The following is a 25932-nucleotide window of genomic DNA, read 5'->3' as shown; positions in this document are numbered from 1 at the left end:
GGCACCATGAAGGTGCCAGAGATACAAAGCCAAAAATGAAACCAACCCTGCCCTTAAGGAGCTGATGTTTTATAGGGGGAGGTAATACCAATTGTACACAAAATAAAAACCAAATAGTTTTGGTGGAGGCAGACACTAATAACTAAGGGGATCGGGAATAGTCTTGAATAGGAAGAGGTCCTGAGCTTTGAAGGAAGCTAGGTGTCCTACCTAAGATGGGGAGGTGAGGAGGAAGTGTTTAAAAGAGAGGAAAGAGTAATAAGCCTGCAAAGATAAGTTGGAACCAGGTCATAAAGGGCTCTTAACTGTCAAAGAGAGGAGTATTTGATCCTAGAGGCAATAGGGAGCCATGGGAGCTTACTTAGCAAGGATGCAACCTGGTCAGACCCATGTTTTATGAATATCAATGCAACATCTTTATGGAGAATGACATGGAATGGGGAAAATATTGAGGCAGGGAGACCAAGTAGGAGGCAATGATCCAGGCAAGAGGTGATGAGGACTTGAGCTATGGCGGATATAGTGTGGGTAGAAAGAAAGAGAACAGACTTGAGATTTGTTATGGTGTGATGAGACTTGACAATGGAATAGATATGTGAGGTGGTTGTTGTTGGTCCTGCATTCTAGAAGAGGACCATGACATCAGGAAGATGATATCATGACTTGCAAATGAATTGGATTTAAGCGAGGGAGGGCTGTGCAAAGACAGTAGCCTCACTTTCTTCTCTGGACCATCTGGGTCCAGTGGCCAGATATGGAACAGGAGGACTAGAAATGGCCCCCAGATATGTGCGGTGATAGTTGGAGAGGAGTTGAAGGCCATGTTAAGGTTGAGAACATGAGTGACTGGATGGTGACAGATGGAGCCTTGACAGAAACAGGGAAGTATGGAAGAGGGGGTGGGTCTGGGGTTAGAAAAGGGGAGGAAGAGGGCAGATGAGTTATTATGGACAGCCTACAAGACATCCAATTTAAAATATCCACAATGTAGCAGGCAATGAAGAAGGGAAGCTCACAAGAGACTAGCATAGGGGTGAGGAACCTGATGCCTTGAGGGCACATGAGGCCTTCTAGGTCCTTGGGTGCAACTTTTTGACTGAGTCCAAGTCAGAACAAAACCTTTTATTAGGGTTAAATTTGCTTTGTGAAGTTTGGATTCAGTCAAAGGGCTGCACTTGAGGACCTAGAGGGTCACATGTGGCCTTGAGGCCTCAGGTTCCCCACCCCTGCTCTATACTGTCCTTCTTGCTTCTAGTATTCCATTCAAATGCATCCTTCTTACTTAGGGAACTATTAGGATCATATTACTACCCTAATTAAAACAAAACAATGGTGGCTTTTTACTGCTTGTTGGGTAAAATATAAATTAATCCTGGCATTCAAGGCTTAATGGCTTAATATGGCTTAAATCTCTTTTTAAAAATACACTTTTCTTAAACTCTACTTCATAAACTCTATTTTCCAACCCTACTCAACCTCTTTCCATTCTTTATTCTTGTCCTGCCTTCTGTCTCTAGGCTTTGGTTTATGCAGTCTCCCATGTCTAGGATGGCCTTCCTCCATTTCAACCTCTATCTCAACTTAGGTACCCTCTCTTACTTAACTCTCTCCTTGCCCTCACCCATATTTCCAGGTGAAAGTGATCTCTCCTCCAGATTTTTCAGAGAACCTGGCTGGTATCTCTTCCTTTGCACTTATCTCACTCTGTTTTGCATTATAGTCATTTATCCACAATAACCATAATATAGTAATCATTGCCTTTCCTTCCATTTGATTGTAAATTCTTTGAGAGCAAGGCTTGTCATCTTTCCTTATATTCCTTTTTTTATACATCTATTTTTAAAAATTTTCAACCCTTACCCTAATTTCTTACAGAATAATAAACGTTTATCAACTGAATATACTAAAGGGAGAAAGCTTAAATAATCACCACCCATACATGGAAGGAAAAGAATTAGGCTCACAAAGGAAGACTCAGAATAATGACATTATAAGATCAGTAACCTAGAAGTACTGGATTCTAATTCTAGCAAAAACTTCTTTCTTAGTCTTCCCATCTGTACAGTGGGAATAATGATAATTTCATGAAAGGAGGTGGTTATTTATTAAACTGTGAATTCCATAAATGCTAGAACCTCATCTAAATTTTCTTTCTTTCCCAACACCCAACACAGTGATGTTACACACTAGCAGGTACTTGATAAAATGTTTGTTGAATGAGTTATTGAATGAAGATTAAACTTTTCAAAGTACTTTGAAAATTTAAAGTACAATACAGTGATCAAATATTATTACTCAGGTGTCTATGTCAGATGCTGGCACAAATATGTATTTTTTTGTTCAGTGTGAATGGTGTGTTACACATCATTCAATCTTCCCAGGTTATGGTCCCTAAGGTGCTGACTAACCCACTGAGCCCAAGTGATCTAAAAGTGTGTATGTGTATTCCTTGGTACAGTGGATAGAGTGCCAGGCCTGGGATCAGGAAGACTAATCTTTGTGAGTTCAAATCTGTCCTCAGACACTAGCTATGTGACACTTAACCTGTTTGCCTCAGCTCTGCATCTGTAAAATGAACTCAAGAGGGAAATGGCAAACCATTCCAGTATCTGTCAATAACAACCCAGATGGGTTGTGAAGAGTTGGACACGACTGAAATCACACAATGTAATGAGTATTCCTTAGTCTCAGGGATTAGGGTTAAATACATTAAAGGCCACTTTTGGAGAATTCTATCTAAATCGGTAGTTCTTTGGATCAAATGAACTTTCCATTATGGTTTGGGTGCTGTTATGATTGGCCTGGGTATGTTTCTGTGGGTGGAGATCTAAAGGGCTGCATCCTTGTTTAGTATTTGTATTTAGTCATCCTTTTATTTTCTTTCTTTGTCTCTTGAATTCATTCTCTCCAGATTTTGACCCTGTACTTGGGACCAGCATCTAGTTGGCCTAAAACAAGTGAGAAAACTACAAAACTTTAATCAGTACTCTGTCAATGTCTGCAAATGAAATGAACATTATGTGTTAAGGTAGAGCTTGGGAATAGGAGAAAATCCTAAATAAATTAATTTGCTAATTGGTCATTTACTATCCAGACAAGAAAACATATCAATCAATAAATGAACATAAAGTTAGTAGAACATACTGATTATTAACCAGAACTGCAATACTTCTTAAGTTGTAAGGTATGTGGGCAAAGTAAGATGAAATCTAAGATTTTTCATTTCCCGCAGCCTGCTTCTAAGGTTATAATAAAAGCATAATAAAACAATATACTGAACTTTGCAGCGAGATATATCAAGGTTTTCACTGAAATGCAATAACATCCCTCACGGTTGCTATAATATCAAGCTGACAATGATGGAGCAGTTATGATTTCATTGCAACGTGCTGATATTTATCACACGGAAAAATTACTGCTCAGAAACACAAGACAGCAGTTCATAATCTGTCAGATTACAAATCAAGGTTATAAAAAAGCATCCACAGTAAATGAAACTGGAATCTATTCAGCTTCCTTACATAATTTTATTGGCTAAAACCAATACTCTGACTTTAACAGCAAATGCAAAATCTCTTTTTTCCATCTCTATTAACACTAAAACACAGCTTTGTCATCCCTATCTCCCCAAACTAAGAGCCTTGATTTGAAATGTTAGTTTTGCATTCACCCCAAACTCTGGCATTTTGGGGGGGCTCTGATCCTTGATAACTGTATTAACAACCCCAAACCCCAAATTTCTAAAGCTATAAAAAGGCCAGGAAAAGTTCTATGAGACTAAGTTCACTGTAAAACTCAGTTTCATACTTAGGCTCCTCCAATTTACAGTTTCTCTTGCTTCTATAGCAGCAAACAAATATTTAGATAAGAATCCAAGAGGGCAAAGGGGGTGGGGGTGGGATTAGGTTTTTCGTAGGATTGTTTCTGAGCAATGATTAAAGCCAAACTTGTTAAAACTGAGTGTAAGTTCATTTCGAAATCTGCTGGAAGAATACATTTGTCCACACACCATAACTTAACCCATCTGTCTCAGATTCCTGAGAAATGCTTTCGTGTTTTCCTTGGAAGCAAGCTCTCGGCAATTACAAAAAACAAACCAAAGAACAAAAACTAGGTTATGATATAGTCTCTGAAGACACCAAATAATTCCAGAAGTCATTTTTAGGCTAGGAAGCTTAACTTAGGCTGATTATCCATTGATAAATTCCATCCAATGTCTGAATAAGTAAAGGAATGATCTTGGGATGGCAGACATGCTGGAAAAAAAATAGACTCATGCCTCATCTGAAAGTCTATTTTAATTATAGCTACATATCTCAAATGTAGAAAGAAAGAAAAGGTCTCATTTCAGGGTCTATTAACTAAATAATATTTCATGTTGATGACTTAAGAAGAATGATTAGGGTTTTCAGAATCCCTCACAGATCAAATAATTTTAAAAAGACATAAATTAATTGAGTCCTTCAGCTCTAGAATACAATCTTTAGATCATGTGTCAAAAGCCTGGCAATTTCCAAAGAAACATAGGTATTTAGTCTACCTTCTTGGGTTTCTGAGAAGAAATCCACACTATGATGAAAAAAAAAGTTTTATTTTTTTCAACACCACCACTATGAACTTCTTTATAAAACAAGTGCTAAGATAGTCAATGTGGTGTAGTAGATAGAACCTTGGAGCCCTGGATTCAGATCATGACTCATACTAGCTAGGTCATCTTGGAGGAGTCACTTAACTTCTCAGGGTTCTACATATCTCATAGACAGCACCTGGCATGTAGTAGACAAATAGTTGTTGTTTGTCCTTTGCTTTTGAAGAAGACCAGCTTGTGAGCTGGATTTAAGTGAGGCAGAGCTGCACAAAGCCATCAGCCTCATTCTGTCTTCCTGAGTCATTGAAGTCCAGTGATAAAACAAAAGTCAAAATACTGGCTATGACTCAGGATGCAGTGGGTGACCTTGGTGTCTTCCATGTCTTACCAGGCTCTAAGTGCTCCAAAGAGTGTGCTTTAGCTGCCATGGTTGTTGGAACAAATGGTTCTCATCTGCCCATTCTGTAGGAGGATGTCCTCATATGCTTGGAGTCCCTTGAAACTCGCTGACAGGTTTGAGACCTATCAGTTACCCTCAACTTGGCTTAGCCTGACTGCCAAGACAACTTGGCATGTGGCATGTGCATGCTACAACTTCTTGGAGCCACAGGTGACAAGTGGACAAACAGTAAACACTTAATTGATTCATCTCCATTGGTAGACAGAGTTTCCATACCAGAAATTCCCCTTACAGATAAAATCTTAGGATGGGACCAAAAAACCTCAACATAAAGAAAACAGCAAGGGTGAGAAGAGAAGAATATCTTATGTTTGATCACTGCTACGAAAATATAGTTAAAGGACAAAAGATCAGGAAATGCTTGCTGAATTGTATAGGATAAATTGTAAGACTAATATTAGATCAATCAAGGCCTAATTCTTATCTAAAAGTCTTAAAGCAGGCCAGATTTTTCAGGATGTAGAATCTTGCCTTTGACAAATGATCTAAAGATTTTACAAGAATGGTTTCCTTTGTCTCTTTTAGTTAGAGTCAGTCTTCATTATTTGCTGATTTCATATTTGTGAATTTGTCTACTGGCTAAAATTTATTGATAACCTAAAATCAATACTCACAGTCATTTGTGGACATGTGCAAAGTGATAGAGAATGAGTCACCTGATGTGTGTGTTCCCGGGCGGAAGTTGATTGAGGGGACACTCCACTTATTGTTTTACCTCTCATACTATAGACAAGTGTTCTTTTTGTGGCTTATTTAGTGCCAATTTTTGAATTTTTGTGCTTTTTGTTAAAGATTTCACTGTTTAAAATGGCCCCTGAGCCATAGTGCTGAGTGTCTAGTGTTTCTAAGCACAAGAAGGCTAGGATGTCCATTACAGAGGAAATCGGTGCTTTAGACAAGCTTTGTTCAGGCACCAGTTTATAGTTGGTCTACTTCAATGCGCTAAAGTAAATGTTGTGACCAGAGGCTCACAGGAAGCTAACCCTGTATTTCCCCTAGAAGCAATTGTTTAGTATTTGCTAATTCAGTATTCATGGCAACTTTATATAACATAACTACTGCAAATGGTGAGAATCAACTGTACTTTTTATTTACCATTGACATGTTAATGGTTTTCTAACAACCTCACCCCTGTACCTGCCCACAGCCCCAATAAATACCTATAAAAACATATTGACTGTAACGCTTAATCTAAAGCAGGTATTTTTAACCTTTTTTGTGTGTGTGATGGTCCCCTCCCCTTTGGCAGTCTGGTGAAGCTATACATCCCTTCTCAGAATGTTTTAATGCATAAAATAAAATACATAAAATTGCAAAGAAAAACCAATACAGTTATCAAAAGATTTTTAAAAAAAGTTTATGGACTCCAGGTTAAGAACTCCTGATCTAAAGAACCAAAGAAAAGGAGCAAATCTGTTTTGAGACTTGTAGACAAGTGTAAGGACCTTGGCTGATCTGAGAGCAGAATTCTACGATTAAGTCTGCTCAATTCAACAAACATTTCCTGAGCTTCTACTCCTGGCGGGTGTTGGCACTTTTCAGTCGTGGGGTATTCTCCTAGGAAACCAACATTTAGAGGATACTAACATTGTTCAGGGTGCACATCTTTCTGCTTGTGGCTGCAGACTGGTCCCTGGTCTAGTCTCTCTCTCCAACTCCCCAGCAACAGCAATAGCTAAGCCTTCAGCAGTACACAAACTCTGCAGCACCCCATGGTAGGGTCCCTCTCCTTGGGTGCACAGCAGACGAGTCTTACTCCTCTTTGCTCCAGGCACAAAAATTCCTATTTATAGTTCTAATTACAAAATACACCTTCATGTCATTATATTTTCACCCAATGTATTTTATCCTAATATGGTTTATAGTCATAAGCTCAGAGGATGGATTAAGAGCTAAGACAGTCCTCAGAGGACATCCAGTCCAACTCAGCACCTAGTAAGTGCTTAATCTTTTATAGATGAGGAAAGTGAGCCCCAGAGACATTCACTGACTGGCTCAAGGTCACCCAAGAGGAACAAGGTAGCATAACTGGGCTCTGAATTTAGGTCATGTAATTCCAGACCATAGTAATTTCTTCCTCCATGAAAACTTCAACAAGAGAGACTGGTCTGTTTACTTTATCCAAATATAGTTTAAAAAAGAATAGCTAGGTCATAAGAACATCCAGGTGAATTAATAATAAAGTGGCCTTTCTGGCCAATTGGCTACTAGGTTTAAGAAATTCCTCCCCCTGTTTTTCCTCTAAGAACCACCTGGGTCTCTTTAGATCAATCAATAAGCTATTTCCCCATATCTTTAATAAGACAGAGCAATCCCAAGCAAAGACAATATTCACATGAGGATGCTGCCTAATAGCTCTTTGGAGATCTTAGATGAGATTCTGTTGAATGCCTGAAAAAGAGAAGAGGGGTAGTGGCCTCATTTTCCTGATTGGCCATACTTTTTTCTGTTCTAAGGGGAGGAAAAGTTAGTAAAGTTGACCATCTGTCTGGGTGCTGGTATCATGTGCCATGTTTCCATTGCCAGTCACTTCATCCAGATGTCATATACACCAAATTTTTCCCTTTGAGGCTTCAACATCATTTGTCTTTTCACTATCTGATCTGTTATCTGTTTCCCTGGGAGACTGATAAAGAGAAAAATGAGTGATCTGGTTTTTGCCAACAAAAGCCACTCTTATAAGTCATCACAATGCAGAGGATGGAAAATATAATGCTTAGGCCAGGAAAAGACAGGCTTTGGCATAGCTTCAGTGGGGCACACCTCTCTCTCTGTCTTTGTGTCTCTCTGTTCCTTTCTATGTCTCTCTCTTTCTCTGTCTCTCATTCATCCAGTATAGTCAGAATGCTCATTTAAAATGCCATGGCCTCTGCAGGCCACTTATCTTGTACGAGACAAATAAAAACAGCTAACAAAAGGCATACTGGGTCAGAGAGATATTTGTACTGATACCTAGCGTTAACTTTGCTTTGATTTTACATTTTTCTAGGGAAAGTGAGGAAACCCCCATGGAAGCCTCCAGCTCCAAAACAAACCATCCAGAGAAAAGGAAAAAAAACCCAATACAAGATAGATAAAAGAAAGTAGATAAAGGGTGGTGGTAGAGGTTTGAGGGACTTGGAAAAAAAGGCAATCCTACTGAAAGGGGAATATTGTGTGTCATTTGCAATGACAACTTGCAAATTAGATTCACTGTAAGTTCTGAAAATGTGAATTTATCTGATTTAAAAACATACACAGAGAATAATATTTGAACAGCATGGTGAGATGAGGCATACCATCTTCACTGGTGTGGGGCTCGGTACCAGCATCCTGATCGACTTCTTCCAAAGTACCATGCTCACTGTATGGGCTGTCACTGTGTAGTAGAAATGGAAATCATTAGGAAGCCACGGGGAGCGGACATGAGGAATGCGCAAATGAGACTTTAAAGCAAAGAGCACAATGCAAGGACATTCACAATTCATAATGCTAGCATCAATAGGAAGGGGTAACTGATATCTGTGACTTTCTGGTAAGGCAAAGAGAGATACCACCCGTGGTACTACGTACCACCTCAGGGAGGGGGAGGAGACAAGACAGATAGAATTTGGAACTCAAAATTGAAAAAAAAAGTTAGAAACTGTTTTACAAATTGTCAAAAATGTTTAAAATTGATTTAATTGAGGAAAAATATATTAAGAAAAAGAAAAGATGAAAACCCAAGTTGTAACTGAACTTTGAGGCAGTTTATAATGAGGTTTAAGAGTATTTTAGGAAATAGCTGTTGAAAGTTTACTAGATTAGACCTAAAAAAGACCAACAAACCTTGGTCAACAGGCTATTTGATAAAGTGTACAGGAGACCTTAGATTGAGCTGTTGTACTTAATCGAAATAAAGTTAGAAGCACCACATGACAATGATGATAATAGTGAGTGTTTATAGAGTTCTTTCAGGTCTGCAACACGTTTTACATATATTAGCTCATTTGATCATTACAACTAGGGTGCTACCACTGCCCTCATCTTCCAGATAAGGAAACGGGAAAAGGGAAATAATAATGATATAATAAATAATAATCACCAATATTTATACCCAATCACTGTGCTATGTGCTTTTTATAAATATGATCTCATTTGTTCCTTAAAACAGCCTGAGAGGTAGACACTATTATTATTTTAATTTTACAGATAAGGAAACTGAGGCAAACAGGTTAAATGACTTCAACTTGCTCAAGGTCAAATAACTAGTAGGTATCTGAGGCTGGATTTAAATACAGGTCTTCCTGACTGCAGGCTGATGGGCTCTATTCCCTGAGCCACTGGTTGCCTGGTAATCACAGAGATGCTATGTTTTGTCATAAATAGATGAAGCACATGGGAACATTTCAGTAAAACCACTTCTCTCAATGACTGGGGTTATTTCATGTAAATTAACTGAACCTACAGGACAGAGAACTGATCATGACTGGATGTTAATGTGAAAGGTAGACAATATTCCAGGGATACTTCTCACTCAGTCTTCCTTGAGTGGCGTATATAGCCCTAGAACTTAACCATGGGAAAATCTCAGTACTATATATTGAGACATCTGGTGGTACAGCTGATAGAACGTTGGGTCTGGAGTCAGAAACCCTGAATCCAAGTTTGAATTCAGATACTTACTAGCTATGTAACCCTGGGCAAGTCACTTAATCTCTCTTTGCCTCAGTTTCCATAACTGTAAAATGAGAATCATAGCAGAAGTGACTCATATTTGTAAAAAGTACTTAGCACAGGGTCTGACTTATAATAGATGCTATATAAAAACTTATTCCTTTCCTCTGCTTATTGTTATTATCAATAAATGATCTGATTTACAATCCTTACTAGTATTAAAATAATTTGTTTATTGATAATATTATTTACTGACATTATTAATCATTAGTATTTTGATGATACTACTTATTAATACCATTGAAAATGTAACTGTTAACATATTACTATTATCACTTATTTTTCCCATTGGTTACATCTAAGTGAGAAGAAGGTGAAAGAGAATCTCAACTAAATCAAAATAAGGACCTTTGCACCTTATGTATGGCAGGAATAAAATTAAGTTATAAGGACAAGTTTTAGCCTAATGCCAGACCTGTATTAGCACTGAGATGTGAGTCTATTGATTTCTGGTAAAGGGGTGAGGAACATAAAGTGTTTTGGGCAAGGGGTCTAGATCGATTACAGGGGTTACAAATCCCCTTAATTAGAGGATCTGTTTTGTAAAACTTGGACTCAGTCAAAAGGCTGCACCTGAGGATCTAGAAGGCCACAGGTTTCCCACGCCTGGGAGGGTTTTCTACTTTCTCACAATAAGTTGGGGTATATGTCTGAACATTAGACACATCAAATGCAAATACAAAAATATTGCAAAGTCAAATATGCAGGATTTGGGGGTTATTTTGGGAACTGACACTATTTGGCCCTTTCAGGAGTATGGATAATTAGGAGCTGACTATATTTTTCTTATGATCAGAACAGTTTCTTTGACAAAGTTTCAGTTTTTTGCAAGGCTGTTGCTTAGAAGAGGGATCAGATTTTTTCTGTCTGGCTCCACAAGACAGAACAAGGAATGGTACATGCTCTGAAGAGGTAAATTTTAGCTTGATGTTGGGAAAAAGCTCCCTGATATTGAGAGTTTTCTTAATTACCTCAGGAACTGGTGAGTTTCTCCCTCATGGGGGTCTTGGACAAGTTGCTTGTGATTATGTTCTAGCAGAGAATTTGTCCAGGGTACAGGTTGGACTAGACAGCTATTGAAGTCCATCCAACTTCAAAATTCTGTGATTCTTTAATAGCTGAATTTTACTGTATTTGTAGAATATATCCTATCTTAAAATCATAGGTTAGGTTCCTACTTATCAGAGCTATAAAGCTGGTAAGGGTGAAAAAAAAAGGTTTATATAATTTCTTTATTTTCAGAAGTTCTAAGTACTTTACATAGGTGATACTGGGTAGAATCACATCTACCTGCTAAAGGATATGGAAAGAGAAGACAGATGATTGTGTCAGTCACTTGAGAGGAACCAGATGTATCTGAGTGAAATCTGCTGCCATTTTCACTTGATATTAGCACGTGAATATAAATTAGTACAAGTATGAATAACTGAAAAACTGCTCTTCCCCAAATCTGACTATAATAAAAAATTTTTTTTTAAGATCTAGATGAGGTGATATACCTCTAGTTGAGGCTTGAGTTTCCCTGATAACAAGTCAGTTTCTAACAAGCATCTCAGTGATACTAAAATTTATCTGTTTCCTAAATTTCATGGAGTATATTCTTTTGAGGCAGCTAGGGGGTGCAGTGAATATAATGTCAGGGAGATGAGTTCAAACCCAGCCTCTGACATTTACTAGCTGCGTAACCCTGGGTAAGTTGCTTAACTTCTGTTTGCCTCAGTTTCCTCATCTACAAAATGGGGATAATAATGGTAGCTACCTCCCAGGGTTGTTGTGAGGACAAAATGAGAAAATATTTGTGGCGTGTTTTGCAAACTATATAGTGTTATATAAATGACAACTATTATCATTGCTATTGTTTTGAGAACCTTGTGGTACAAGGACCTTGACTGGTTCTTTCCTGTCTTAAATTCCTCTTACTTACCAGTAATCACCTCCAGCCATGCACTTCTCATACACTGGGCCATCTAGCTCTTTAGCATCTGGGAAAATAGTCTCATGGTGGATAATGATGGTTTTGATGATTTCATTTACGTGAGCCTGGCATGACACCTGATCCTGGATTTCTGGAACAGGCATTAGTGTTGGCCCAAAACAAATGGCCAGGTTATAAGGGTCCATCATATTCTCATCACTGTATTGTGAGAGGCTAGGGAAGGAAACACAAGCAACCATAAAACAGACTTTTTAAAAATGGAAAAATTCAATGATGTTTAAAAATATCCAAATTCTAAGAATTAAGGCATAAACCCTTTGATGATCAATTGCGAATTATGGCTCTCTATCCTACCCTACAGTAGTTCAACTGAAAACAAAGATAGCTCTAACTTGTATTGAGTAGCAGCTGAAAGAGAATTGTATATTCAGCTTGCTTTATTAAGTAGCATTCTTGGAAGGCAGGGAAAAGAATTTATTATGGTTCTCAGTACAATTGGGAGCAAGGATAAAATGAACAGAGTTCCATCTGTAAGAGACAAAGTAAACAATCAACCATTAAATGTCAAGCAGATACATCTGGGAGGAACAGAAAGAAACCCTACAAGGCTGCTGTGTTTAGATCTCTAAAATCCCTCCTCCCTCCCAATTTTTTTTTTCAGATTTATTTCTTACTAGAAAGTGCTAAGAAACACTGGTGGGAAAGACAGTTTCTTTCTTTGCCACTTGAGATGGAGCAAATGAACAACTCTTGGAATTTAAAAATCAATGTAAGAGACTTCAAAGCTTGGTCTCCAAAGCTAAGCAATAGTCCCTCAATCTCCATCCTATCATACACATCAAAGGAACACATATTCTCTTCCACCTCTGCAGCATTATTTCAGGAAAATAAATCCCATTCTCCTGTCTCATCCATGGATTGTGAGCTGCATGTTTTTGGTAGATCCCTGGCTGACATGTTTTAATTAGAGTTCAGTCACGTGAATATTCATGATTGGGTTACTATAGTATCTCCTCTGGGTTATTTTCCTCAACCTACACTCAAACTGGTAGAGGGGGCAGCTAGTACCTTGTACTCAAGAATAACCATTTGGGGGTCCAATTCTAACATTTTAGCTCATGAGCCCCCACCAATGTGCTTCCCATGAACAATCAGCCAATAGATATAATTAGCTCTTAACAAAGTCATTTACTAAGATAGCGTAGTGTAATGGTAGCTACAAGACATTCTCCACAAATTAGGGACATACTCTCCCATAAAAAAATACAGTATCCATGGGAAGGGAAGGTTTAAACTCAAGAATATATATGTGGGATTCATTTATAGCAAAAACATCTTAAAACTACTGGAGATACTGACTTGGAAATCCTTCTTAGATTTCTCTCAGAACTCCCCTTATCAATATACAATATATCTCTGTTAAGCTGGGTTCTCAAGGTCTAATCCTCTTCATGGACAGCTTTCTTTTCTGCTACCCAGGGTCTCATTACTCAAAGATGTTGCCTCTCTCAAGTGACGGTTTCTCTGCAGCCATGTCTATTAGACTGCGTGTGTCTTTGCTTCCTCAGCTGTAACTTGGGGTCTTCCAAACCAATGAACTCTTCAATTGCTGAATGAGGTGTTAGCCTCTGGGCAAATTGCTGCTAGACACCAAGACTAATGAGATGGGGAGGAAAGAGAAATCCCTTCTTCCTCCCATTTAGGGCTCTCCTCTATAACGAAGCAGGACCCCCTTGAACTTCCCTGGGCTTAGCCATTACTTTTAATAGACCATGGATTGTGTCTACTTTGCTTGCTCAGTCAATGAGTTTTCCTTTAATTCACTCAAGGGATTTGTTTATATCTCAGAAAAAAGACCAGTAGGTGTTAATACCTTGTTAACACATTAACTTCTCATTATCAACAACTAAAAGGTGGGGGAGAGAGGAGAGGAGGAAGGAATCCTCTCTTACACTACTATCCAGGTGATGATTATAATTAGACTTAGAAACATTGTAAGATGCCTCCTATTACCTTCCCTTTTTCTTTATTCAAATTGGGCAGGAAGCTACATTAAGAAAATTATATTCATCTTAGCAATGTTAGTATCCTATACAATGTTTCATCTGAAGAGAGTTTAAAAGTCCAGATGAAAGCACAATGCCTGGCACAAAATAGGCTTAATCAATGCTCCTTGAAATGAACTGTATTGAATGAAAAAAGATGACAAACTGAAGGGGGGGGAGGGAACCATACACTGCCAAAACAAGGTTGTGTTAGAGTCAAAAATGACTTGCCATAATGAATACTATTATAAGCTTTTGGTGAAATAACATAGTCTAGTTGATATCCATTCTTCATTCTCAAAAAGGACCAAGGACATCAAAAGGGTGATGTCTTGAAATGGAGTCTAGTTAAACAGATGGGGGAAAAAAAGCACAATTTCCACAACTTCTATATAGAATCTCTTATGTTCACAGTCTTTAAAAAGTCTACCATATAGTACTGGAAAGTCATGTTACTTAAACTGGGCCAGATCTTTTCTCATATCATCACTTATATTTTAGAAACGTACTTTTCCCCCATTTCTGTCTAAGTCCTTTAAGACACATCTCAAATGCTGCCTCCTTGAAGCCTTCCCTGAATCCTTTAGTTGCAAGTGATTTTTTCTTTCATTGGAATCTCCTTGCACTTAATATGCACATAGCATTCTTAGCTGTTCATTTTTTGATTTACCAAGTTCTGTTTTGTATTATAGTTAATTGTGTACATGTCTTAGTTCCTCCACCAGACTGTGTAAGCCCACTGAAGGTAGATGCCATAGCTTAGTTATCTATCTCTGTTCCCCAGTGCCCAGCACAGTGTTTTGCACAAAGATGGTAATTCATAAATGCTGAAATGGAATTGAAGATAAGAGAATCATTGGTTGTTTTTTTTTTTAAGAGCTAAAAGAGAGCCTGGAGGTTCTGTAGTCTAAGTCTTTCATTTAGAAAGTGAGCTAAGAGAGAAGAAACAATTGGGGTAAAACATAGAGGTATCTATCCTTCACCCTTATTTCCTTATCAGAAAACACTTGAATCAAGGAGGTATGCAATTAACTTTTCCAAGTTTTCAAATCAGAGCCCGTTTGACAAGTGAGCATCTGAAATTTAAAAAAAAATTATTACTCACATATGTACAACAAACATTTCACAACATACAAAGAATGAAACAGGGGGATATGGAACTGAGATATTTTGTGATATATACTTTGATTTTTAAAATCACAGAACAATACTGTTACAGCACAGTATGTTTTAATGTTGTTTTCCTATCATTCTTTAACAAATCAAGTGAATAATTAGCAACCACCTCCTTTTGGGTTCTTTCCAAAAGCCCCACACCCATACATCACACAACAAAGCCAGTTTCTTCAGAGGGCAGAGGCAGGATGGCAAGGGTGTCTTTGTGTTCAGGAACATTTCCTGCCAACCTCTGCCTTTTCACTAGGAGATTTGGGAATCTGATTCTAAATTTCCTTTTCTGACAGGTATATTAACAAATAATTCATTTCTAGCAATACAAAGTAAGCATTCTGAGAACAGGGATTGTTTCCTTCTTAGTACTTCCATCTTCTGTTGGCAGCATAGTACCTGGCACTTAGTAGGTACTTAACAAATGCTTGGGGATAGCTAATTAGTGCAATGGATAGAGTGCTGGGCCTGAAGTCAGGAAGACCTGAGTTCAAATCTGACCTCAGACACTTATTAGCTGTGTGACCCTGGTGGGTAAGTCACTTAACCCTGTTTGCCTCAGTTTCCTCATCTGTAAAATGAGCTGGAGAAGGAAATGGCAAACCACTGTAGTATCTTTGCCAAGAAAACCCCCAAATGGGATCACAAAGAGTCAAACAAACTGAAATGACCAACAACAACTTGAAGACTGACTTACTGGTGTAGAGGGAAGGTTGAAAGCACTTCTGATAACTTCACTGGGTCAAAACATCTCTTATCAATCAATGAATATCAAGTTATACTATTTTAATATCAACTTTGAGTGACTAAGTCATTTTAACCATTTTAAATACCCAAATTAACTACAAAGGACACATGAAGGAAGATGCTATCTGCATCCAGAGAATGATAAATAGATGATGATAAATAGACGTATGTGTAGAATGATTACATATATATGTATACACACATACATACATATGTATATACATACCTATAGACATATTTTTTAAATTTATATTTGTGTCCAATGATAGCCACCTCTAGGGTGGGGTGGTAGGAAGGGAAAAAAATTTGATTAGAGAAGATACTAGGTTTCACCAGTGCTCAAGGGCTGGAGAAATAGGTATCAAGAAAATAGATGTGTGGTGTAAAGTCAGGGAGTGAACAAGTGACACTTATATAGTGCCTTAATATTTGCAAAGTGGTGGGCATAGATTAGCATAGTGGTTTTGGCAGGATTTAATGAGGAGAGATAAGGCCAGTAGGGAGGTAAGCTATTTTCCTGGATGAAGGGCAAACCTAAGAAAGGAAATGGAAAAATTTTGACTAATTTCTCTACCTGAAATCTTCCATCATGTTATTAATGTCTTTGTATCTTTGACATATTTACTATATTACATATTTACTACACTTAAAAAGATGAAACTACAATTGTGCCTAAAAACAATTGTGACCTGAATAGACCCCAACAGACATTTCTTTCTGAAGCTCTAGGAAAGGAGTAGGTACTGAAGTTTTAGCCCCATAGTTCTGTTTTTATTTCATATCCAATTAAATTAATTTAAACAAATATTATTGAATGCCACCAGATGGTTATTGATACCTTGGCTCTGACACTCTGGACTCTTCTGAAGGTTTCACACGAGGTTGGTAAATTTTCAGAAGGGACCACATTCATAATTGCCCTGGCACTTTTTCGGGAGTGCAAAGCAATCTGCAAATTTCCCCTCCCTCTCCAGGGAAGTGGAGAGAAGAGAATATCCTAATTTTAGAAATGGACAATCTACACTGGACAGAGGAAAAGGCATTTCCTCAAATTGACTCAGTAAATCATCGGTGAACGTTTTTCCCCCTGACATGCATTGTACTTCTTTAGCTCTAACTGCTTATTTGAAATGCTGACCGGAGGACATGGAATGGGAGTAGGGCAGGGGGAAAGAGCTTATCCAGGATGCTTTTAAAGTGCTAGATATGCATCAGGAAATAAGAAAACTAGCCTTTTTGTCTTTTTTTAAAACTGAAAGATAAATGGACTAAATAGGAAAAAAATGTTCTTTTGAAAATCAAAACTACATTTTTATATTTCTATTGCATTATTAATGGAAAAAATGTTTTATAAATGCATTCAAACCTTTACAGTATCTCATTCTACTGAACTTAGAGGATTTCTCATTTAATTCAGAGTAGAACACTCTTTTATTTCTTCCTAACAGCATTAAGATTATAGTAACTTTCCACAGTTGACAAGTACCTAGCTCCTTCTGATTAAAAAACAACCCTCATAAGATAGTTAATGTTAGCTTAGTTTGGTGGTTTGTTCCTTTTAAGAAGATGAGGCTATTTGGGATTAATGGCCATAGTTTCTGCACTTGGGGTTGTTGTTCATTCATTCCGTTGCATCTGATTCTTTGTGACCCCGTGGACCATAGCACACTGGGCCCTTTTATCATATATATCTCCCAAAGCCTTCCTCTGAAGCATTGTTGAGTAGTGCTTTCAAACTAATGGCGATCTTGATTTCCAATGAAGAAACATACTTTCATTCTACATTCAGTCATTTTTTCCAGTCTTCACCTGTGCCAATTAAAATGTACTTGCTTATGATGAAGAAAACCGAAATGTCAGTTTCATAGAGAACCTGAGAAACAAGACAATTCAGAAGTAGCACATAAATGGTTAAATACCAATATTTCCACAATAGCCTTAAAGATACTTACTGGTTGAGAAAAGCAAAAAGGTACCTCATCACAATAAGGACAGATCTGGGCAAGGTAAGGAGGAGTTTACGGATGTGAAGAGCCCTCTCATAGAGATTATCTATTCCTACAAACAGAAGAGATCAAGCATTGTTAAGATCCTTCCACCTATATAAACAAATTAGAATGATGCCTATACATTCTGATATGTTCTATGATAGAGACACTCATATGGGTTGACTCTCTGGCCAGATCCTTAAACTTTCCTCATGGGCATGCAACTGACGTGAAATAGCATGACAGCATTTGCAAGGATGTCCCCTCTACCCTACCACCATATTTCCTCTCCTTTTCATTCCTACAGTTCTGGTCTCAAACTAGATTCTTCTCATTTATTTAGTGTAGAAATAGTTTTAAATTTGTTGACATTTCTAAATAGTTCTGGAACAGTTTCCCCCCTCCTTTTTTGGGGGGGTGGGGAGGGAGGGAAGGATCTCTCCTTTGCTATGTTTGATTAGTTCCCTGGACTTCCTGATGCTTGGCATTTCCAAGTATTGTTTTCTTCTCTACTGAAGCAGACTTTTCTGACGCTTCTCAGCATAGCAGTGTTCCTGAATAATATTACTCTTAGGGATAATATAGGTAACAATGATATTATTAATGCCACTTTCCCTCACCAAAGTTCTGCTCTGATGCCTTATCTTGCTTTGAAGCAACACTGGGTTCTCTGCGCTTCAGCAAGTAGAGTGCAGGCTTTCTGGTAGATCCTACCAAACTTGAAAGATCTCAATGTCTGAGAATAAGTCTGAATTTGGTAAGGTTGGTAACCAGGAGATTTTTCCTTTTTCTGTTTTTTTTTTTTGTTTGCTTTTGGTAATCCATAAATACTCTCTGTTAAGACATGTAGAATGTTGGCAGCAAGAATGTTCACAATTAAAAAATATGGCACTGGTGAAAAAGTGAAATAATAAACCCACTTTTTCTTTTTTTGGGGGGGGGGAGGACATAGCATTTTGCTTATTGTCTTAGGAGTTATGGGACCTCTGATCTGTGGGAACTCAGGCAAATCACTTCACCCAAGTTTTCTTTTCTATAAAAGTAAAACTATTCTTTTCTATAAAAGTAAAAGTAAAAAAAAAGTAAAAAGTATATGAAATAAAAGTAATATTATTCAAATATTATTCTATAAAAGTAAAACGTCAGACTAGGAGACTTCAAAGGTCACTCTCTGCTCTACATCTAAAATCCTGTCTATTATTTTTTTAAAAAGTGTTTTCGAATCCATTTGTTTTTAAGAGCCTCATGACAGCCCTGTGGCACAGATATGCCAGGTGTTAGAAGCTGTATTTTAGAGATGAGGAAATGGAGGCTTTGAGATTTTAACTGCTTTGTTCAAATCACAGACTACGTGGTGGATCTAGGAGCTAGAACTGAGATCTTGACTCCCAGCCCAGGATTCTTTCTCCTCCATCACTTTGTTTCTCTGCAAGGATTTTTGAGAGAATTGACAAGTATGCAAATGAGAGCCTCATTCTGGGAAATATATGAAAATACTGGCATGATTTTCCCCCTAAGGAGTTTCAATAGTCTTTAATCATTATATTTAATAACAGGAAGAGAAAACAATTGACAAATGTAGCCGAATAGATTAGAGAGCCTTCTAGCACCATCCTCATATCAGCACCAATTCAATTAAAAGCTAATTCAGCCTAGACAGGCAGGTGATAATCTATAAATTAAAAATAAAATGCATGAATAGCTACATTTAATCAACTAATTTTTTCCTAGTTCCTTCATTGTGTTCCAAGAGTAAGAATAACCATTTACACTGAGAGGAGAAAAAAATAGGTATCTAGGCTGCTATCCACTTATTAAGAAACCACTGGCGTGATCAGAGAGTTATTTCTCTGCACAGCTGGGGAGGATTTTAATTGGTGATGGAAAAGGAGGGGAAATACATGGATATATAATTCCCAGATGTCCTTTACCAGGATGCAAATGAGTTCAAAACAGTACAAGTAATATAGTCAGGACTTGCAGAAAAAAAAAATCCCACTCCCACCAGTGACTGTGCTGTATAGCTTAAATTGGAGCTGTCACATCTTAAAACTATGAATTCTAAAAAGTCCAACTAAAATGGAGCTAAAGAGTTGACATGTTATTCATGCTTCCAAAGAACTTCTTCATTCAGAAAAGTACCCTCTACATCAACTCAGAAAATTATGAAAATACTTTCATTTGAGCACCATGGAAACTGTATTTATGATTTATAAAGTACTTCAGAATGAATTAACCTTCATGGACCTTAGAAGGGAGATGGCTAGAATTGTATTAATTGAATGCAGTGCCTTGTTTTAACACAGTTTAGAGAAACTTGTTGGAAGATAAATTGCTTTCCTTTTGGGAGGTGGGTGAACTCTTTCAGGTCCCTACGGCTCAAATGCCAGGTTGCCCATACATTCCTAGTGATCTGGAAAAATTAACCCATGTTCCCAATGTAAGAAGTTTATTTTCTGGTCACCATGAGAACTAACTCCATTTTATCACTGACTTCCATGTGCCCTGGTTAAAGGGAGGCGGGGGGAGATATTTTCAGCCTTCTTTAGTAGAGGAGAAGCCGAGGATATATATGTGTGTGTGTGTGTGTGTGTGTGTGTGTGTGTGTGTGTGTGTGTGTGTAAACAAAATGTGTGTATGTATCTATATGTATCTATGAATGTGTATTATGCATATACATATATAATCAGATTTAGAGCTTAAGGGAATTTTAGAAGTCATGTAATTCAACTCCATTTTTAGAGGGGGGAAACTGAGGTCTACAGAAATGCCCAAAGATCAGAGAGGTGGGAGGGGGCAGAGATCTGACTTCAATTCTATTTCATTTTCCACCATAACATATGGATGAAGGGACTCCTCTACAGAGAATCACCGAGAACTTCACAAGAATGACAAATGTTATGTGCTCATTATAGTAAATTAGGTATTAAATGATATGAAATATTTTACACTATTTCACTTTCTCATTTCCCCTCTCAAGTCACCAATGATTTCTTAATTGTCCATTGTAATGGCCTTTTCTTGATGTCTTTGCAGCATCTGACATTTTTAACCACCTTCTTTTCTTGGATACTGCCTCCTCTCTGGGTGTTTGTGGCTCTGTTCTCTATTTGTCTCTTTCTCCCCCCTCCTCTTCTTCCCTTTCTCTTTCTTTCTCCCCCTCCTCTTCCTCCCTGTCTGACTACTCTTCTTATTTTTTGTTGGATGTCATGCCTACCAACAGAGGATCCCCCTCGAGGCTCTCCCCTGGACACTTTTCTCTCTATATTCTCTCATTTGATGATCTCCTCAGTTCCCATCGGTTCAATTATCATTAACTATACAGAAGATTCCCAGATCTATTTGTCCAACTTTAGTCTCCCTTCTGAGGTTCAATCTCAAATCACCAGCTTCCTTTTGTATCTTATATTAAACACCTCCAAGATATAATTCTCTATCCTCCACCCTCACCCCAAAATCACCTCTCTCCCAAACTAAATGCCCTTTTCCTAATGAAGGTTTGACAACCCTCCTAGTCCCCCAGGTTCATAACTTCAGCATCATCCCTGATTCCTATTTTTTTACACTTACCACACATCCAATCAGTTGCCTAATCTTGCTCTTTCTATCTATACTCTCTTGTACATGTTCCTGTCTTTCTGTGACTATTCTAGTACAGGTGCTTCTCATCTACTGTTATGTGTTATTCAGCTGAGTCTGACTCTTCAAGATCCCATTTGGCATTTTCTTGGCAGTGGTCTGCCATTTCCTTCTCCAGCTCATTTTACAGATGAGGAAACTGAGGCAAGCAGGATTAAGTGACTTGGCCAAAGTCACACAGCTAGTAAGTAACTGAGGCCAGATTTGAACTAAAGAAGATGAGTCTTCTTGACTCCAGGCCCAGCGCCCTATACACTATGGTGTCACCTAACTGCAACAGACTTAGACTCCTTGTCTCAATGTCCCCATTCCAATCCATTCTCCACATTGCTTCCCAAGCACAGGTCCGACCTTATCACATCCCTAGTTGATAAACTCCCTATTGACTCCATGATAAAACATAATCTCCTCTGTTTGGCATTCTTCACAACTGGCCTCACTCTATCTTTCCACTCTTTTCCAGCCATATTGACCCACTTGCTGTTCCTTAGAGGGGATTTCCCCTTCTCTCATTTCTATGCCTTAGCCCTAGACAGTCTCTACATCTCCCTTCTCACCTCTTTGCATCTCCAGCATTCTTTAAAATTCAGCTTAAATACAAGCTCTTACAAGAGGTCTTTCTAGTCACTCATGTCTTCTAAGACCATTTTCCCTCTCCTCTGTATTTATCTTGTATATACTGATTCATACATCTTGTCTCTTGAATTAGAACATAATTTCCTTGAGGGCAAGAATTGATTTTTTTCTTTATATCTCTCGCACTTAGTGTCTAGCAAACATTTAATAAATGCTTGTTGAGTGAGCTTATATTTAGTATTTTATGATTAATGCTGTCTTTGAATATTTAGTTACACTGAATAAAACTGTAATAGTACTTTTCTATCATCTCTAATTAGGGTGCTTGTCACTGTGAAATAATTACATATTTTGAAGTTTGATGACAAATATGAGTCATGTTATACACGTTATGACTTATTCTTAAAAGTAAAAATTGGTATTTATCCACATTTGTTCTCTTGTCAACAAGGCAAACATATGTTGTCCTTAGCATTTTTGTCTCCAACTGATTCATGCCAAGGAAGAATTTGAAATAAATTACCTGAAGATGACCCTGCCACTGATAGTCTGCTTAGAGACTGCCTCTATATCTGTTATTAATAGCACAGTGACAACCACAAAAGCTAGGATGAATACATCATTTTAAAAACTGCCACTGCTACCACTTAGGATGTAAGAAATGTGGTAAGAGTTAAGAATACCATTTTCTAAGCTACCAACCTAATTGTGGGCTGGGGGATGATGGGCAATTGTGTTACTCACAAAGGGCTGAAAGTCAATAGTCTACCTTAGGGTTCCTGGTTTCAAAAAGAATTCTTGTCATCATCGTCAATCATCATCCCATTTCATCTTTGTGAAATTCTAGCTTGACAGCTAGGTAGTGCAATGGATAGAGACCCTGACCTGGAGTCAGGAAGACCAGGCTTCAGACAATTACCAGCTGTGTATTCTGAGGAAATTCACTTAACCCCTGTTTGCCTCAGTTTTCTTACTTGTTAAATGGGGATAATAATAGCACCGACTCCCCAGGGTTGTTGTGGATCAACTGAGATAATAAATATAAAGCCATTAGTATGGTGGCTGTCACAGAGTAAGCACTATTATTATGTTATATTAATATGACTCTATGATTATTTATTATATTTATTATTATATTAGTTAGCTGTTATTATTATAGGATATGGAAAGCCATATGCTAAGACTGCTTCTATGGAAATGTCACCATAATATATGATCCTTTGGGTAATTCTTGTCAACTCTAGAGACCATTGTCTCTGGACTCACAGGTCTGGGGTTCAAATCCCCTCTCTGATATTTACTGCCACTGTGACCTTAGATGAGTCATTTCATGATCCTGGGTTTCAGGGTCCTCATCTGTAGAATAAGGGAGTTGGATCAGATAGCCTCTCCATGGCCTCTCTGGCTCTAGGTCTATGATCATCAAGTGAGAGCCTTTGGTTAATTCTTGTCAACTCTGGGGGCAGTGTGGACACCTTTGCCCCTAGGGATCCCTTATTTCCTTCAAAATTCAGTCCAGGTACCACATTCTGCACCAACCAAGCAATAGACAAGAAATTCCTGATTGACGTAAGCCTCAAGCCAGGTACTGTATAAAGACCAAAACTCAAACAGTTCCTGCATACATGGAGCTTCAATTCTACTGGGGGGAAACAACACAAGTATATAGGCACATGCAATATAACAAGGTAATTTTTGGGGGAAGGATCAGGAAGGGCCCCATATATAAGCTGGTGTTTCAGTTGGGTCTCAAAGGAAACCAGAGATTCTAAGAATCACAGTGGAGGAGGGAATGAATTCCAGGCATAGGAGACAAGCCATGCAAAGACCCAGAGATAGGAGATCCATGAAGACTTTCTTAATCTTTCCATCTACCAGTGTCCTTCACTCCCCAAACTTTCTCGGAATCCTCATGTAGATGATTTGTATACATGCCATGTAAATGCTGTAGATAATCTGTACATGTTGCATATCTTTTGTATATATATGTACATGCACTTTGCATACACAAATTTACACCTGTATTCTGTACAGCTATATTCTTCATACATATGTGCATGTATATATTTTGTATACATACATATATAAGCATGTAGCCTATATATGTAAACTATATATTCCATACATATATTATATATATATATATATATACACATGTTATGTGTATATAGGCTACACACATATATTCTATACATGTTTGTACTTTGCAGATGTACACTATATATGCTATATACATACATGGACAAGCATACATGTATGCTACTTCCAGTATACGTACATGTATGTTGTATAGTCTATACATTTTGCATGTATTATATACATGCAAAAGCCAAGGTCTCCCATTGCATCCTGGGCCTTCTCCAGTCATCCTGATGAATATCTGGTCACTAGATCCAGATGGCTCAGGAGGAGAAAGTGAGGCTGGTGACCTTACCCAGCCCCCGTCACTGAAAACAAGGTCAAGTGCAAGTCATGTCATCATTCTCTGACATCATGATCTTCTTCAAAAATGAAGGACGAATACAACAATTATGTGTATATACATACACACAAACATATACACACATCTCCCGTGTTAGGATGTAAACTTCATAAGGCAGGGATTTTGTCTTTGTATTCCTAGATTTTAATAGTGCCTTGCCTGGAGAAGGTGTACAATACTAACTAATAGCTCACATTTATATGATGGTATATGGCAGCCACTGTGCTAAGTGCTTTATGATCTCATTCAATCCTCACATCCATCCTGGGAGATAGGTGCTATTATTATTCCCATTTTACAGATGAGGAAACTGAGCCAGGTAAGTGGTAAAGTGACTTGTCCAGGGTCATATAGCTAGGAAGTGTCTGAGAACAGTTTCGAATGCAAGTCTTTCTAACCCCCCATGCTGTGCTCTAACCAGTGTGGTGGTGGTGGTGTTTAATTTTCAGTCATTTTTTACTCTTCACAAGCCCAACTAGGCTTTTTTGGCAAAGACACTAGAGTGGTTTGCCATTTCCTTCTCCATCTCATTTTACCAATAAGGAAACTGAGGCAAACAGGATTAAGTGACTTACCCAGATTACTTTGTCCACAGCTAGTAAGTGTCTGAGGCTGGTTCTGAACTCAGGAAGATGTCTTCCTGACTCCAGATCTGGTACTGTATGTACTATTGCACCACTTGGCTGCCCATCCATTGTGCTACCAGCTGTTTAACAAATGCTTGCTGATTTATTGGTAGGGTGGAAAAAGCCTTTGGAGCCACAGTATATGGGCTCAGGTTCCAATCCTAGCTCTGGCCCTTATAATTGATATGACCTTGAGCTACTGATCTCCCCAAGTCTCAGCTTCCTTGGATGTAAAATAAGGGAGTTGAATTGGATGGTCTCTAAGGTCCCTTTCACCTACAATTCTGTCATCTTAAATACTCTAATAAGTCCTTCCTCAGAGAAGATTTAAAATGCATTAAACTGCCTATGGTGAGTTACAGTTTCTTCTTGCTTGTGATAAAAGTCAAAGCATCTTAGGCTCAAGGAACCAAAATGACAGCATTGCAGAAAAGCTGACAGGATATATTCTGTGCATTATGTCAATCTAAAGTAGGGTGATATACAACCGACTGGCATTCTTAAAGTAGCAGTGTGGGTCTTGAGGTATGGAAGCCACCAGCTGGCGGTGGTAGAAAGGCCTGAGAATTTCCCTTGGCTGTCTCCTCTAGGCACAGCCATGCCCAGCATGGCTTGTGGTCTGGCTCCAGCATCTGGCACATTTTCCTGCACTGAGGACTGGGGCCAACATTAATGGTTGTCATGGGTAACCTGGAAAACATCCATGTCTATACCTGCTTGTGAATGAATGTAAAATATAAGGCTCCCTTGCCTTCCTTCTTTGGAAGACAAGCAATTATTGAAGGATATAAGTTCCTACTGTGTGCCAGGCACATTTCCTCTTTTGGAGCATGTTTTTCCTTGGGAAAAGCTGTGAATAGAAGCTTTGTTTTACTTTCTCAAGCCATACCTTGTTTCCACAACTTTTTAAGCTTATCTTCTAAGGGGGGATTCTTAGCTAGACTTGGTGTTTCTAATTAAAATTCTCCAAGTGAATTAAAATT

The 25932-nt window shown here is 38.2% G+C and overlaps 1 protein-coding gene across 2 annotated transcripts in view; it reads right to left on the bottom strand.

Annotated features, from left to right (window-relative positions):
* SRGAP1 (SLIT-ROBO Rho GTPase activating protein 1) overlaps window positions 1-25932 on the bottom strand; it is a 321601-nt gene that overhangs the window by 9037 nt on the left and 286632 nt on the right. For both annotated transcript variants that reach the window (XM_072655259.1, XM_072655260.1), the window contains exons 16-18: window positions 17591-17696; window positions 11668-11892; window positions 8327-8406 (exon numbers count right to left, since the gene is read on the bottom strand). In XM_072655259.1, coding sequence (XP_072511360.1) covers window positions 8327-8406; window positions 11668-11892; window positions 17591-17696 — 411 coding nt within the window. The remainder of the gene's footprint in view (window positions 1-8326; window positions 8407-11667; window positions 11893-17590; window positions 17697-25932) is intronic.

Source organism: Notamacropus eugenii, chromosome 3, assembly GCF_028372415.1.
Source record: "Notamacropus eugenii isolate mMacEug1 chromosome 3, mMacEug1.pri_v2, whole genome shotgun sequence".
In the NCBI taxonomy this organism is placed as follows: Eukaryota; Metazoa; Chordata; class Mammalia; order Diprotodontia; family Macropodidae; genus Notamacropus; species Notamacropus eugenii.
Note: the sequence above shows the minus strand (reverse complement) of the source record. Positions and strands in the feature narration are given on the sequence as shown.